We start from the raw sequence: 16,414 nt of genomic DNA, 5'->3' as shown, positions 1-16,414 counted from the left end.
AGATGAACAGTTGGTTTGGTTAAAGTGATTTGAAATGGTTAATCAAGATTTTGGAAAGTTTAATAAATTGGTAAATGTGAAAATTCTTGAATATTCTTAAATGATTAGTTGATTCATTAAGATTGAATCACAATTGTGTTTGTTTGTGATAGATTGTTTGAGTTATGGAGGTTTCTGATCCTGTTGCTACGGAAAGCCAGGAGATACATCAGAACCTGAGAAGAAGTTTAAACTGATAAAGCCAGGAGTTGATTTCAATGGTGATAACGATTTTCAGACGGCGATCCCAGCATGATGATAGGGGGAGTCTGATGAAAGTTAGAGCCAGAGAAAGATCCAGGTACTTTATTCCAGGAAGAGTTCCTGAAGAAGACCGATCAAGATTGAAGAGCTGTCAATGTTTGAAGACTCTCACTGAAGATTCCGTCAACATTCAAGGGGGAGTCTGTTGGTGCAGTTGTCTGTCGACTACATCTTAGTTCGAGTCTTAGGCTAGGGCTGATTGTATAGTGAACGGAAATTGAGTAATCATGTAATAGATAGGTCCGCTTATAGGTCATATCAGGAGGTCCGCTTATTTATCATCATATAGGTTTGCTTATTTGTCAAGATGAGAGGTTCGCTTATATGGACATGTCCATATAAGCGAACCCATGTGCCTATATATAGGGGTGTCATATGAGCGATTCGATAGAAGTGTGTGCATGTAAAGGCGAAGCCCTGCCAGTTTGTCTCCGGGACTTGTAATTTGTTAGCAAATCAATAAACGAGACGTTAAATAGTGAAATCAAGCTACACGAAGACCGAATCAATAAATTCCGCCTTTGATTCTGTCTAAGCACTCTTCTGATTGACTCGTCAGGTCGTCTAACGATCCTACAGAAAAGTCTTCTATAAATCTCGGATCTACATGATCATCATCCTACTTGTTTTACTATATTTCAAGAAATCATTTTTATTATCAAGTTCATATTTTTATTAGGAGATGATTATTTTATGTAAACACATAATCACCTCCTAATCTTGTTAAATCATGTTTCTAATCATCATTTAACAAGTTCCATATGGTGATTAGCATCACATTACCAAGGAATCAACAAGTAACCATCAACATATACAAAACAACATCATACTAGCATTACTTCATCATATTTCATCTTTATGTAAACTTTATGTTCAAGCTTTTAGTTCATGTTCTTTAGTGTTCTTGTGATAATCAACATACTACATCTTTTAACCATTAAAGTAGAAGTAAACAAGGATAAATCAAGGACTAACAACTAGCTCAAAGGCTAGGGAAGATCACTAGAGAAAAGATGAAGAAAGTGGTGTGTAAAAGCAAGTAAGAGAGCTCCTTGATGATCCACAAGCTTCAAGCTCCAAGAGTTACCTTCTAGCACTTGAATGAAGCTTAAAAATGGAATGATGGTGGTGACAAGGTGGTGGTGGTGGCGGCTATAGAGTGAGTCCAGAGGGAGAGAGAGATGTTGAGGGTGTGGGGCGAAGTTGTGAAGGAATGATGAAGATATGAGTGATCTTGCGCTCCATACTTATAATGATTTCATTCTAATATTTTGTCCAAGATCACAAGCAAAGATCAAATAAAATATAGTGATCAAATCTTGGGAGGTAAGGTGGTGAATTTGGTGGGTCCTTTGTGACCGTAAATGGGCATAGGGGGGGTTAATTGTAAAATTTGATGGTAAGTTGGTAAATATTAGTTCAAATCTAAGTATAAGGTTACATGTTTTAGTTAATAGATATCTAGTGGGTGTTATGGTGTACGGGGATCATAACTAGTCAAGAAATAGTTAAACAATGTTTCTTGCAATATTTTGGTGTCCCGGGTAAAGTCCGGTTGTTCGGTTAGATACCGTTCCGTTAAAGTACTAAGTTATTCCATATAGTGTCTTTTATGTAACCTTTTGTGTCACTATTAATTCCCGGCACTTAGGAAACCATACAGGATCATTTTGCCATATTTTTGCACATTACTAGCATGTTAAAATGCTGAATTTCTGATAAATAATGCAGAATTCTGCATTATTAGTGAGTTTTAGGCACTTTCCGGCACTTAAACTACCATCTAGAGACGCAGTTTTATGGTCCTTACTTCCTTACACTCCATACTAGTGTAGTACCTTGTCCCTGGCTCATACTGGCCTCAAAACATTGTCTGTCTATGTATTGGCACTGTCAGTATATTTCTGATTTATCCGCTCACTGTGCTAACTGTACTTTATGCATCAAGTTTGTCACTAAAGTTGGTATGCAATAGATGGAGTGACAGTATGAAATGTGATGCATAAGTATGTATGATGCAAAAATCATAAAGCAGTTTAATTCGTCAGTTGTAATCAAGCACAGTCATTAAGCACAAATTAATAATTAATTAATTGTACGGATACCTGTAATTTTGAGGGTTGTCACAATATTTGTGGCTTTGGCCACACCTTGGTCCACCACGCCCTCACAACGCCCTTGGCAAGTGGTGTGCCACGCCTAAAGGGCTGAGGTGACACCTCTCACGCCCACTACGTATGGTCTAATGGTGCAACCAAGTTCTAAAAATCCCTCTCGGATTTCTATTCCTACATTTTGAGAAAACTACATATAAGATTTTATTCTTATTCTTAAAAAAGGACAATTTTACATCATAACATTACATTTGGAAAATCTGATGCTCCCAACTTACATTCTAGTTCTGCAAAATCATCCATAAATACTTTCTTACACTGAGTTCTAAACTTTCAAATGAACATTCTTATGAAACAAAGCCAGATATGAGATTCTACCATCAGGACTACATTGCTATTCAGAGTAATCCTACAAATAGGTATTCGATTTGAACCTATATAAAGAACCTAATAATGCAAACAGATTAAACCAAAAAAATACACCATATTTCATATCAACGTGCTCAACTCTTCCATATTTTCCAAACAATCTCTCCAGATCAGACTGACGTGTCTCGTACTCGAAATTCCCAATGAAAACCGGCTTCATCCTCCCACAAATTGTCCCCAAACATATCAATGAACCTATACAGATATATCAACACAACATATCATCGAACGTCGGAAGATGGCGATACCGAAAACAAGAACGACAGAGTTTGAAGATGGCGATAACGAAAACAAGAACGACAGAGTTTGAGGAGCAGGGACAAATGGTGTTGGTCTCCCATGTCTTGTTTTTCTTAATGTTCTGTTTTGTTTGGGTTTTTTGTTCTCTTGTCTTCTTTATAGAATTTGCCTTCCAAGAAAAAACTAACAAATGGTTATACTTACAAAAATCTCATAAAGATAATCGGAGTTGGAAAAAAATATTAAACAATATAATATATAACTGAAAGTGGTTTTATACCAACAATGGAGGTGGGTTATAAATTTATGCAAGAACAAAACATTATAAGAAAACTACTTACCATACAGTTTGGGACTTCATGTATACCAACCAAGTATAACCAGAGTAGGTTAACATTTTATTTAAAACTTGCAGTACCTAGTTAACCATGTATAACCAGAGTAGGTTAACACTTTAATATCAATACAAATGACCCGTACACGAACGTTCATTCATATTTGCCTCGAACATTGTTCCAAAACACACAACAACTCGAGGTAAAGAAACAAAAAACTGGCCACCCCTAACTCTGAACCCGTTCCTTACTTCCTTTATTGTAGCTGGACCGCCATTTATACGCCTATGACCCGACTACACTTGAATTTGACCCAAACAGACCTTGACCTAACTACACCTTTCAGCCGTTAAAACAAACTGAATCCACAAAAGGAGTTCAACAAGCCGTCTGCAAACACCACGCTCAATGACAACTAAAATTGTAATTTGTACCATCAGAAAGATAGGAGAGAGTCCACATGCATCACTCAACACCTCAACATCATTTGAATGAACAAGACACTAAAGGGTAGGCAATGATGGTTTTGTCTGCAAATTAAAAGAGAATATTTTTTAATTTGACTTGCCATAGAAAAAAAACCCTAAATTACTAATAAAAACTGAATATAATTAGAGAAGAACAAACAAAAACTGAAAGTTGATTTCATCTTAACTCACCAAATCAACAGATAACTTTCCAACAAGGGTGGATCGTTAAGACTTTTTTGTCCACCCATATCTCTTTAACTTACATTGAAACCTAAATAAGATTATCATAAGTATATTTATAAAATTATAACCTTAACAACAACTAAAAAAATACAATTTAAAAAAAAACATGAGACTGAAACAATTAAATCCTAATTTGTGCATACCTGGTGAGACCCGCGGCGGAGCAGCAGCGCCGGTGGCCGGAAAAACAACAACATAATTTTCCGCCCAGGTCAACATTCTAAACCCTAGTAATACGCATCTCAAAGACTCGATGATTTGTGCTTGATAATGGACGGTTCAAGTCACTGGTTCTAGAATTCCATGGATTAAAAGGGTTAAATGGGATTCAATCCACGTCTTCAATTGCATTCAATGCGAAAATTGGATGGACATTTAATCAAGAAATCAATTAAACATTCCATGATAAAAAAAACTAAAGAAATAATAGGACCACGGTGGTCTGAGATTAGACATCAGTTGAGGGAGAGAGGGGTAGGTGGGAAGAAAAAGTGTTAAAAATGGGGATTTGTTCTTGCCTTTTAAGTTGCCATCTTAAAAATGTTTCATTTGAAACAGAAAATGAAAGGCGTCGGTTGAATTCTCCGGTGCTGATCTCCATATTACATTGAAGGAGGGCTAAATTTCATTGATGAAATCTCTAAAATCCTTCTAAAGTGTCTTAAATCTTTGGATAATATGCAAGTTTAACCCCTCTAAAATAATTTGGCTCTCTTCTATATGTTGCTTGAAGATGTATACACAATGCAAAATTACCAAAAGGATAGAAATTCTAGTTCTATTAATAAGGTAGTATAGATATCGATATGTGAATACCATTGCTACTAACAACATAAATGAAAGTTAATAATGTGATTTATGATGTTTAAGAATTATTATTGCCCAATTAGTCACAATATAAATTATTTTATTTAATCTGCCTGTTTTATTATTATATTTAATTTAAATACTTATAAAATACATTGTGTAGCAAACTTAAAAACATAAATTGAGGTTGAAAATAAGTTTACAAGTCAATAGAAAACAATACCATATTACTCACCAACCAAGCCGACCCGGCCCAACCAACCAACAGTCAAGCACGCCATTTTACCAGCTCTGTTGTTTATTAATAAATAAAGAAAAAAGCCGTTAAAAAAATAAATAAAGAAAAAAAGAAAAAAAATCGTATCGTGGCGATCCTACGGTCACGACAAATAACTCGGTTGATCATCCTCCACGTGTCGCAGCCTGATTTGACATTTCTATCTGACCTTCCCCTATATACACCGATCTAACAAATCCCAATTTCAGTACCAGATACATAAAAACTCATCGAAACCAATGGCCGGAGAAAAGTCTTTCAAGTACGTCATCGTCGGCGGTGGTGTCTCAGCCGTGAGTTTTCACCTATCTCAATTTCATGATTCTTATAGCTAGATTGTTGTAGTATGTTTTCCGATCACTGATTTAGGCGCTGAGAACTGGTTACGATATGTATGTATAAATCTAAGAGGAACTGTGCGTATGTAAGGATCTGAATATTTTGTTTTGATGTATGCGTGTTAACAGAATTTCTATTGTATAGTTCTAGATACATACGAACCAAACGTTCAGATGTTGCGTTTATGTTCTATAACATGTTCGTTTGTCTTTGTTTATGTCGTGAAGTTGTTTGTTTGAAAGATAAATAAACTGAAAACAATGAATTGGCTTTTGTATCCGATCTGCTGGCTGCTTTGGTTAAGCCTTTAGGATTAGGATTTCACCTTGAAAATCTAACTATGATAGAAAATCATTTTATGGTATGGTTATTATTTAATTATACAGCTGGTTTCTATGGAAAATAATTCTGTGTTTGCGTGCAGGGTTATGCTGCCAGGGAGTTTGCAAAGCAAGGAGTCCAGCCAGGCGAGCTAGCAATCATTTCTAAGGAGGCGGTATGCTCATCGGTTTTTGTCTCTTTCTTCTAATAATTGTATAAAGTTGATGTGGTCGAATATTCTGTATATAATACAAATACTATCTTTTAAATATGTCTGCCTGCCAGATTGTTAACTAATGCATTCGTAATTGAAGATATTTCTTATGTTGTCTGTATGTATGTATTCCCATCTTATGGTTCGATGATTTGAACTATTGGAGTAAAAGAAAAAAGTTGTTGCTTTAGCCATAATTAAATAGCTAAAAAGCCTTACTAGAATTCATTGGCACAAGTACTAGTTGTTTGTTAGGGTGGTTGACAAGTAATCAGGGGTCTTTTTGAATTCTAATTTTGTAAGCTAAATATTAGGTTGTTAACAATCATGAGTAAAGACTGTTAAACTAATCGTTTTGGTCGATCCAAGATTTACCCCTCCTTGATTAAATGACCAAATGTAATAACTGTTTTGCAAATATGTCCACCTAAAGAATAGATTACATGAAGCACAATGCTAAATCTGAGTTTATTATGTAGAACGATTATATGATTTTGCTAAGTTCAGTCTCTTTGGATCTTGTAGGTGGCTCCATATGAACGCCCTGCACTAAGCAAGGCGTATTTGTTTCCTGAAGGTAAGTTTTGTTATTTGCCTGCCTAATTAGGGACTGTCCAATCGGATAGTAAAAAGCTTTCAAGTTTTTTTTTTTTTGAGATTACACTACTCTTCAAACCAAGGAAAGCTTCAACTTAAGTTCTGATGGTAATTCTATCATAAAAGCTGTAGTTTTGTAACTTGGTGAATCTTTCAGGAGCTGCCAGACTTCCAGGATTTCATGTCTGTGTTGGAAGTGGAGGAGAGAAACTATTACCCGAGTGGTACACAGAGAAAGGAATAGAGTTGATCCTTAACACGGAGATAGTAAAGGCAGATCTTGCTTCGAAATCGCTTACCAGTGCCGCCGGTGACACCTTCAAATATAAAATTCTAATCATTGCCACTGGATCCACAGTAAGCTCCGGAAAAGTAGCCAGCAGCCACCTCTTCTCTTCTTTTTTATATCTATAACTCTCAATCTACTTTCAGGTTCTGAAACTGACCGACTTCAAAGTGGAAGGGGCTGATGCCAAAAACATTCTTTATTTGAGAGAGATTGATGATGCTGATCAACTTGTAGAAGCTATCAAAGCAAAGAAAAATGGCAAGGCTGTTGTTGTCGGTGGAGGATACATCGGTCTTGAGCTAAGTGCGGTTCTAAAAATTAACAACTTTGATGTTAAAATGGTTTACCCAGAACCATGGTGCAGTAAGTCCAGTCCACACAGCTCTTTGTTCAATTTCTTTACATATTTTTTGGCAAAACAAGTACCCGTGCCATAAACGTTTTATGTCATGTTTATACCAGTGCCTCGTCTATTCACTGCTGATATTGCTGCTTTCTACGAGGGTTATTATGAGAAAAAGGGAGTGGGTATCATCAAGGGTACAGTCGCGTCCGGTTTTACCAAGAATGACAACGGAGAGGTTTGTACGAATGAAACATAATCCCTTTGGATTCTCACTTTGTTTTCCTTTTGTAATAGCTGCAGTTGCAACTTTTCAGGTAAAAGAAGTAAAACTTAAGGATGGAAGGGTGCTAGAAGCAGATATTGTGGTAGTTGGTGTTGGTGCTAGGCCCCTTACAAATCTGTTTAAAGGACAGGTTGAAGAGGACAAAGGTGGAATTAAGGTCTGTGTTCGATCTTTCTAGAATGAGTAGACTCGGGTTATGCTTTATCGATAACTGGTCAAACTTTTAAAATAGAGTTGATTACTGTTTTCGTCCCTGTGATTTGTCAAAATCACTATTTTAGTCCATTAGTTTAAAAATTGTGATTTCAGTCCATTACTGAAATGGTTACGAAAGTGAAACCACAGGGACTGAAATCGCAATTTTTAAACTAATGGACCGAAATAGTGATTTTTGACAAACCACAGGGACGAAAACAGTAATCAACTCTTTAAAATAAATAAAGATCAGCTTACAAGGAAACACGTTGAAACTCCAAGTAGTATATTTTATTTTTTTACTTTAGAAATAAAGATTATTTTTTAATATTTTTTTTTTGTGCTAAAAATTAAAATAATATAATTTATATTACATTAATAAAGAGGCAAATTATGTATATAAAATTGAGAAAATATAATTGGATAAAAATGGTTTCAGGTCAACCTAACCTGACCCATTTCGATCCAAGCCATACCAAGAAATTACCATTTTTTACCTCTCCATTACCCAACCCGCAGATTTGTAGTTTGTACAATTAAACTATAGTAAGGAGTAAGGACTGTATGTGACTAGGAACATTTGCTAGTATGAATGAATTTCACTTGTCCTATCTTTTTTGTTAAATTACAGACAGATGCATCTTTCAAAACTAGCGTTCCTGATGTATACGCTGTTGGTGATGTTGCTACTTTCCCAATGAAAATGTACGGTGACATTAGAAGAGTTGAACATGTTGACCATTCCCGTAAATCTGCAGAACAAGCTGTGAAGGTATTAGAAATTATTGAATTAACTAATGTAAATAAAGAAGTTGTTAACATGAACGTATTTATGCAGGCCATTTTTGCTAGTGAGCAAGGGAAGGATATCGAACCATATGATTACCTTCCATACTTCTATTCGCGTTCATTCGATCTGTCATGGCAGTTTTATGGGGACAATGTTGGCGATGCTGTTATCTTTGGTGATCACGATCCAGCATCAGCGAAAGCCAAGTTTGGGTCATACTGGATCAAGGATGGCAAGGTTGTGGGTGCGTTTTTGGAAGGTGGTGCACCCGAAGAGAACCAAGCCATAGCCAAAGTTGCTAGAGCCCAGCCTGCTGCCACCAGCTTGGACGCGCTTGCCAAGGAGGGTCTGGAATTTGCCAGCAAGATCTGAGAGGTCTTTGGTTTCCATTCATTTTCTTCAATTAGACTAAAGATGATGATGATGAATAACGTGTTTCAGCATTTATGATTTGCTTTAGTGTGTGTCTTCATGTTACATTTGCATCTCCGTTTGGCTGTAATTTCTTCCCATAAAAAATATATTTAAAAAATGTATCTTATGTTGAGAGTTTTATCAATCTTTCAGTTATATAGTTGTATTTTCTTAGCTTAATTTCTTCCCATAGTTGTATTTTCTTAGCTTAATTTCTTCCCAAATGACATGATTTTGAAAAGTGGGATGCATGAGTTTCTCGTGACAAATCCAATCGCTATGTTGCTAGACTAATCTTCATTACAATAAAAGATATGGACCCTAACACCTGGGAGACTAGTTAGTTTATTCGTTTGAAGAGAAGCTTGTTCGTATCAGTGTAATTTCAGATAAACCGCGACATACACACTTCAAAGACACATTAAGTACGATGTTTGTTCGCAAGTTGCTTCATGCGATTTTGTGTTCTATGTGAATAAAAGCCTTAGTAGCCTTATAGTCTCTTCTAAGTGTCATTTACAGTAGCTAGTGTTGTGTTTCTAGGAACATAAGGACTTTTAATGGTGGTGCAAATCCATACAAGTGAAACCGAAATCGGTTTTTGAAAAAAAAAAAAAAACTGGTTTTGTGCCCCCTATAGTGTGGGTGATAAGCAGTTTTGATAAAGCTAATTGGATCCTTGTCCGAAACTATAGTGGTAGGCCAATCCCGTGAAATATATCTATTTACAAACATAGCAATTAACTATTTAGGTCAGCTCGAGCTTAACAAATTATTAATAAGTAAATGAGCCGACTTTGCAGTTAACAATTTGAGGTTAAGTTTTAGACCTATAAGAATTTGAAATGAGTTGAGTTTCAGCATGAATGAGATCATGTTACGTGTCAATAAGTGGGAGGGGTGATACGTATCAGATGGAGATTAACTCGGCTCATACACCCCTATTTGTGACACCACAAAGTAGGTAGTCAATGTGTCAGATTAAGAGAATTAAGACGACAAATATTAGATCATTCACATCCTTTCCACCATATTTACCCTATAACTAGGTTATAACCCGTAAACCTCCCGGGTGAGAAAAATTAATTTATATTAATTATTAGGTTTTTTTTTTTTTTTTTTTTTTTTTTTTTTTTTTTTTGCATATTTCCCCTTAAAAAACACTCACAATTGCATATTTACCCAAGCTTAAATGAAAATTGCATATTTCCCCTCTATTAACTAATAAAATTGCAAGTTTACCCATTTTGATTTAATTTATTAAAATTAAATTATATAATGACTATTTTGCCCTTAATTTTACTAAACTTCAGAAGAAAATTGCATATATGCACATCAATATCATTATCATTTTCCATCTTAATTGTAACGATTGATATCATTATCATCTCTGGCAAAAGATACAAGAATTAAATTAAATGAAACAATAAAAAACAGCCTAATGTTTTAGTAAATTAGTTGAATGATGAAACACTGGTTAACACTTTGTTAACCAGCAGGGTCGTCTCTTATGTGGGCTTCAATCTCCTTCTCCACTCGCTGGTATAAGCTCCCTGCAAAACAGAACACCGGTGACTTGCCACAAGGAGGGGAATAGGGGGGTTCTCCTTGTGACCACCCTCCAGCGTGAGAATAAGTACTGTTCTGAGGAGAGAATAATGTGTGTTGTAGGTGAAATATGAGGAAAGCAGAATGTTAAACCTGAAGGAGGAGTGTCATATTTATAGCCGAAGGATGAAGGAGGGAGGAGAGGCATTGCCAACTGTTACCGGGCGTCAGCTGTCCGACCAAGAGGAATATCCTCTTGGTCTCCTCTGTTGCACTCAGGGTAGTGGGTGACGTGGCGCACCGTTATTTGTCCAAGTAGGAGAACTGTATCAGCAGCTATCGGCCTGTCCTAGGATCGTGCTGCAGGTCCGGGTGGCGTCTGATCATTGGTGAGACGTGTTTTCTTTTTTGTCTGGAGGAGCATCTTTGGTGTCACCTACGATAGCTTCCAGACGCTTCTAGAAGCCTCTGGATATTCCTTGCTGATGTAGACGCCATGTGGGATAAAAGTGGTGTGGTCCTTGCCATGTGTGCATAGACTTGGGACCATACCTCTTCAAGTCACCCAGTCCAGTATGCCTTCTAGTTGAGTTTATCATCTAGAAGGGATTCTGGACTCATAAGGGGTTGTGGTTTTGTTGTTTGATTTTCTTTGAATTTTGTATCTTATCGCGCGTGTTGTATGACGTGTCGGGTTGACTTAAAATGGCGTACAGCGCGTGGTAGTGGCATGCGAATTTGAGCCAAAACGGCGCGTGGCGCAAGGTGATGGCTTCCCAATTTGAACCAAAATTGTGCATGGCGCATAAAGGTGACTTGTAATACTGAGCCAAAATAGCGCATGGCGCATGAAGATGGCTTGCAAAATTTTGAGCCAAAATAGCGCATGGCGCATGAAGATGATTTGCAAAATTTTGAGCCAAAATAGCGCATGGTGCATGAAGATGACTTGCAATATTTTGAGCTAAAATAGCGCATGGCGCATGGAGATGTCTTGCAAAATTTTTGAGCCAAAATAGCGCATGACGCATGAAGATGACTTGCAAAATTTTGAGCCAAAATAGCGCATGGCGCATGAAGATGACTTGCATTATATTGGAGGTTTCTTCCAAGGGAAGTTTCTGACTTTTCGTCTCTGTGGCGAGTATGACATCTGATATGACTGATGTTCCGTCTGAGGTGGTTGTCTTGTCGGAGGTGTGAACAGTTACCTTTTTCAGGGTGTCAGGCACTTTTTCCGCTGTTGTCAGGCGCGTGACGGCTACGTGCCCTGAAGAGACGACGTTTCTTTCTATTTCCTCTGACGTGTCAACATCTGATTGGGAGTCTCTCTTCCTTCCTGAGGGTCCACTACCCATCGCATTAAATGCGATGGGTAAAAATATCAGGCTTTTTCCCATAATTCACCACTTTTATCTTTACTTTCGAATTTTAAACTCCCTTTTTCTCTCCAGATCTCCTTTCAAGTTCCTTCTTTATCTTCATTTTTTTCCTTTAATTATGTCTACTGGTACGAAGTCTGCCACTAACAGGAAGAGAAAATACAAACCAAGAAATCCACCCGGTTCGAATAAAGCGGAGATAAACTGGAAGGAGGAAGAACTGCATAATTTGGTTCCGAATTTTGGCTTCCATTCTGATTGGGGGGTCCAGTTTCCGACACCTAATTCTACTGCACTTGACGCTCCTCCGGGATATTGTGACAACCCTCACCAAAGCAGGTATCCGTACGACTTAATTAATATCTAATTACTGCTTAATTATGTGCTTGCTTGAAAATGTGAATAAACTGCTACTTGAATTCTGATACACTTACTTGCATCATACTTTATTTACTGTCACTCCATTATTTACATATAGAACTTGAGTGACAAACTTGACGCACAAAAGCACAGTAGCACAATAAACGGATAACCCAGTAAACGTGCTGGCATAGTCAGCACTAGACAGACACTGTCTCTAAGGCCAGTATGAGCCGGGAATAGTTTACTACACTAGTAGAAAGTGTAGGGAGATGAGGACTGTAGAACTGCGTCTCTAGGTGATAATTATAGTGACCGGATATGCCTAAAACATACTTTGTGTACAAAATTCAGCACTTTAAATAAAAACTCAGCATTTATCTAAACTAATAAAGTGCCAAAACATGAGAAAATATCACTAGACACTTTCCAAAGTGTCGGGAATAAGTTGTGTCACTAAAAATAATAATAACGACACTTTAAAGCTTTGTTAAGCGCTTTAACGGATCACTATCCAACCGAACAACCGGACTTTACACGGAACATAAAAATATTGCCATTAACATAGTTTATCTTTTTCTGAGCAAGTTAGGGTCCCTGAATACCCTAACACCCACTGTAATGCATGACACACTAGTAACCGGGTTAATCCCTAACCTAACTTAACTAACCTAACTATGTCTTAACTAATGGTTGAAATCGAACTAGGACCCCCCCCCTCTCTAACCGAACCGTCCCCAAGGGGAACACCCCTTTGTACTTTGTGATTAAAATAATCAAACATGTCTAATATCTATTAGACACATAATCCCTTGGTTAATGTTGGAAGACCTTGCCTATAAGATCAAGCCATAACACATCATTCTTTCCATCTCACAACTCACCAACACACTCTCTCTCCCTCTCCTTGCAAGCTCTCGGCCGACCCCCCTACAACCATCCATCCATCGTCGAGCTTTGATCAAGCAATTCCAAGTGTATACAAGTGCTAAGGATCACATACGAGGAGGCTTGGTGCATTCGGAACGTGAAGGACCTCTTCTCATTGCTTTTATCCACTCATTCTTCGACTAGATTCTTCCCTAGCCTCGAGCTAGTAGTAAATTGCTTGAAACACCCTCTCGATCTATTTCAAAGTGGTTAAAACGATATATGACGGTTAAAACTCGTAAACATACAAGATGAAGTGTTAAAAGTCTACTAAAATGATGAATATGTTGGTTAATAGCACAAGGGTTGTGTAAATCTTGTAAGATTTGTTTTGTGTAACTATTTAGTGCCGATCTATGTTGTGGTAGCTCGGATCATCGTCTAACCCGGATTGGTCATGATCATGGATCATGACATAGAATATGTTGAAGTGTACAAAGGGTTAAATGATGAAACTCTACCACACACTAAACATGAACTTGTGTAAAATTGATTTTACTTACGAAATAGTGTTCAAAACTAGTAGATCTACGGATCTACAAGCGGTATTTTCAAAGGACCAAGTGTCAAAGAAATCATATTTTCTAAAACCGGATCTTACATGAACAAGAATGATTTTAAAACACACAAGTGTGTAAACACTTGTGTAACACCAAGTTTCGACAAAGAACTAGTTTTGTCAAATTTTACAAGAAGTTGTAAAGATGGAATTTCTTTAAAAGCGAGGTTTTTACGAAACCGGATTGATTTATGTAAAGATCCACTAAAAGTAATGAGATTTACTACATATTTTTGGAAAAACTACAAGTTCATGTAATTTTTGCGATTTACATATATATTGACTAGTTTGATGCTTTGGACATTGTTTTGGTTGAATAAGAAAATTGTTGGTTTGATTTATAAAAGAAAATGATACGCTTGAAAGCGTGGCCGCCTCCAGTTACAGGGGAAACTCTGGCGAAATTTTTCTAAAAACCTAACACTTAAAAGTATTTTCATCACAAGTGTTATAAATGTATTTTTGACTTGTTTTCAAAATGTAAATTTCGCCACGACTTTATTTACAAAATATCGGAGGTGGGATTTCACAAAATAAAACTTGATAAATATATATTTAGTATATATTTTCATAACAACACTCGTGAATTTTTATGATTATTTTGTGAACTATACAAATATTATTTTTAGGGTAAAAATAATATTTCCGAATGTTAGCGATTCCAAAATGATACGAACGCCTTCACAATAATTATTTATGTTACACCGGTTATTATTATTACCACTCGATCTTTAAAACGTAACTTACGCATCTTAAGAAATATTTATGAACGCGTATTTTTGTCAAGGTATTAATTTGGGAAAAATCATATGTATTAAAATATAATATTTTTTGGGGAAAAATATTTATATTTTGGAGTTAGAAATAAAATATATATTAAGTGAGACTAATAATATATTTCGAAGTTATACGAACGCATATGTATTTAGTCCCCCATCCTTGGGAAGGAAAATAATTACCAAGTATTTACAAAATGTAAACACGAAATAGTTGTCTAACTATTTCCCAAAAACTTAAACCATGAAGCTAAGGCACGGCCGTCCGTCTAATAGAGTTAGTACGTGTAGGTCGTCGCACAGCTGCTTGATCAGGAGATATACTTGGTAGAGACGCACCACTGTGAGTTCATGTCCCCCTTTTCTCTTAACTGTTTTCAGTTTTCTAAACTGCGGGGGTGAAATACATGTTACTATGATTACGAATATTTCTTACATGGTATGGTTAGCGTAAGGAGGGTTATTATTTAGATCATGTGAGTGGGTAGGCGGAAACTTGAGGCCATTAATCCTCAGGGTAGGACCGAGGGGCAGGAGCGGTAGATCTATCTGGGTGTAGCGAGCCCAGCCCCAGGCCCAGCATAACGGACCTCGGTATGTCTTTGTACCCAACGCATAAATCTGCTAGGTTTGAGTCTTCCTACTTGCACTTCACACATATCAATGGCCTTGCAAACCATTGGTGATCTCTTTTTTCCTTATTTGCTACATACCAGGATTTTATACTTACAAAGGTTTTACTTACTCACTACACATGAACTCGCTCAACATTATTGTTGATTTTTTCCAACTTACATGTATTTCAGGGAATTAAAGATCTGGCGCGGTATGTTATGTTTTCCCGCTGCAAGGTGTTACGAGGTCATCCGGGTTTAGGGGATGTGACTCTTTCCTGGACGAGTCACAGTCCTTAAACTGCGTTTTATTCATGTTAATGTTTATGACTTTCAAAACAATGTTTTATATTATCATGTTGTAGTTTCCGTTAAGACAATGTTGTGGTTCTTTACTTTTCAAACTTAATTAAATGGATGATCTTGCATGGTTTTTATTTCATATAGCTTTGTTATGTTTAAGCTATGGTATTAAGAAGTCACACCAAAATTAACCACGCTCTCGCAAAGCCAGGGGAGGCTGGGAGGCTAGTGGGACTAGGAGAACTACTTGATTGCTTAATTGGTGATTAATATGTTATCTGATTATATGATTGATTATCGGTGCATGTGTGTTTGTGTTACAAGATGACATAGCCCCATCAAAGCACGAGGTGTATACCTCGGATACTACCAGCACGGACAATGATGACTTCCAGCCATTTGCGCTGCCCGATGACGTGGATGAGCTCGCTGATAGCCCTATCGCTGGGGATTCGCCGTTCGACGATCCCTGCCCCTGTACCCCTTGCCGCTTACCTTATTGTTGATATGCCCCTGGACGTAGGCGCTGACGACGACGTCGACTTGTTTGATGAGGACCCACTCAAGGATGACATGGAGGGTGAGGCCCTTATTGCTGCCGGTGATCTCCTACTTCTCGCTGATGCTCCCGTGGAGGAGGCACCCATCCATACACCTGTCCCAGATTCCTTTGAGTTTGTAGCATCTGCACCTTCACATGCGCAGGGAGTGCAGCATCATTAGCACGACACGGACCCTGATATGGCATCATCTACTGCACCTGCCCCCGCCCCTAGCTTTGAGATTGATCATAACATTGAGTTTATCCAACTAGATCAGCCCGTGGTGGATCCCGTAGCCCCTGTTGACCCAATGTTGCCGACCCCGCAAATTTTTGAAAAGAAGTCTGACGATCCGGAGCCTGCAGTGGCCCCCGAGCCAGTAGTTGCTCCAGAC

General features: G+C 37.5%; 1 protein-coding gene across 1 annotated transcript; it reads left to right on the top strand.

Annotated features, from left to right (window-relative positions):
• Positions 1–5,357: 5,357 nt before the first annotated feature.
• On the top strand, positions 5,358–9,186 carry LOC110895508 (monodehydroascorbate reductase). Its single transcript, XM_022142832.2, has 9 exons — positions 5,358–5,511; positions 5,982–6,053; positions 6,618–6,669; positions 6,847–7,046; positions 7,122–7,341; positions 7,441–7,559; positions 7,639–7,764; positions 8,434–8,574; positions 8,641–9,186. The coding sequence occupies exons 1-9, from the start codon at positions 5,458–5,460 to the stop codon at positions 8,962–8,964; spliced, it is 1,308 nt and encodes a 435-aa protein (XP_021998524.1). The 5' UTR covers positions 5,358–5,457; the 3' UTR covers positions 8,965–9,186.
• The last annotated feature ends 7,228 nt before the right edge of the window (positions 9,187–16,414 follow it).

The sequence above is a fragment of the Helianthus annuus genome, chromosome 12 (genome assembly GCF_002127325.2).
Source record: "Helianthus annuus cultivar XRQ/B chromosome 12, HanXRQr2.0-SUNRISE, whole genome shotgun sequence".
In the NCBI taxonomy this organism is placed as follows: domain Eukaryota; kingdom Viridiplantae; phylum Streptophyta; class Magnoliopsida; order Asterales; family Asteraceae; genus Helianthus; species Helianthus annuus.
This window is presented reverse-complemented; position numbering and strand designations above follow the sequence as displayed.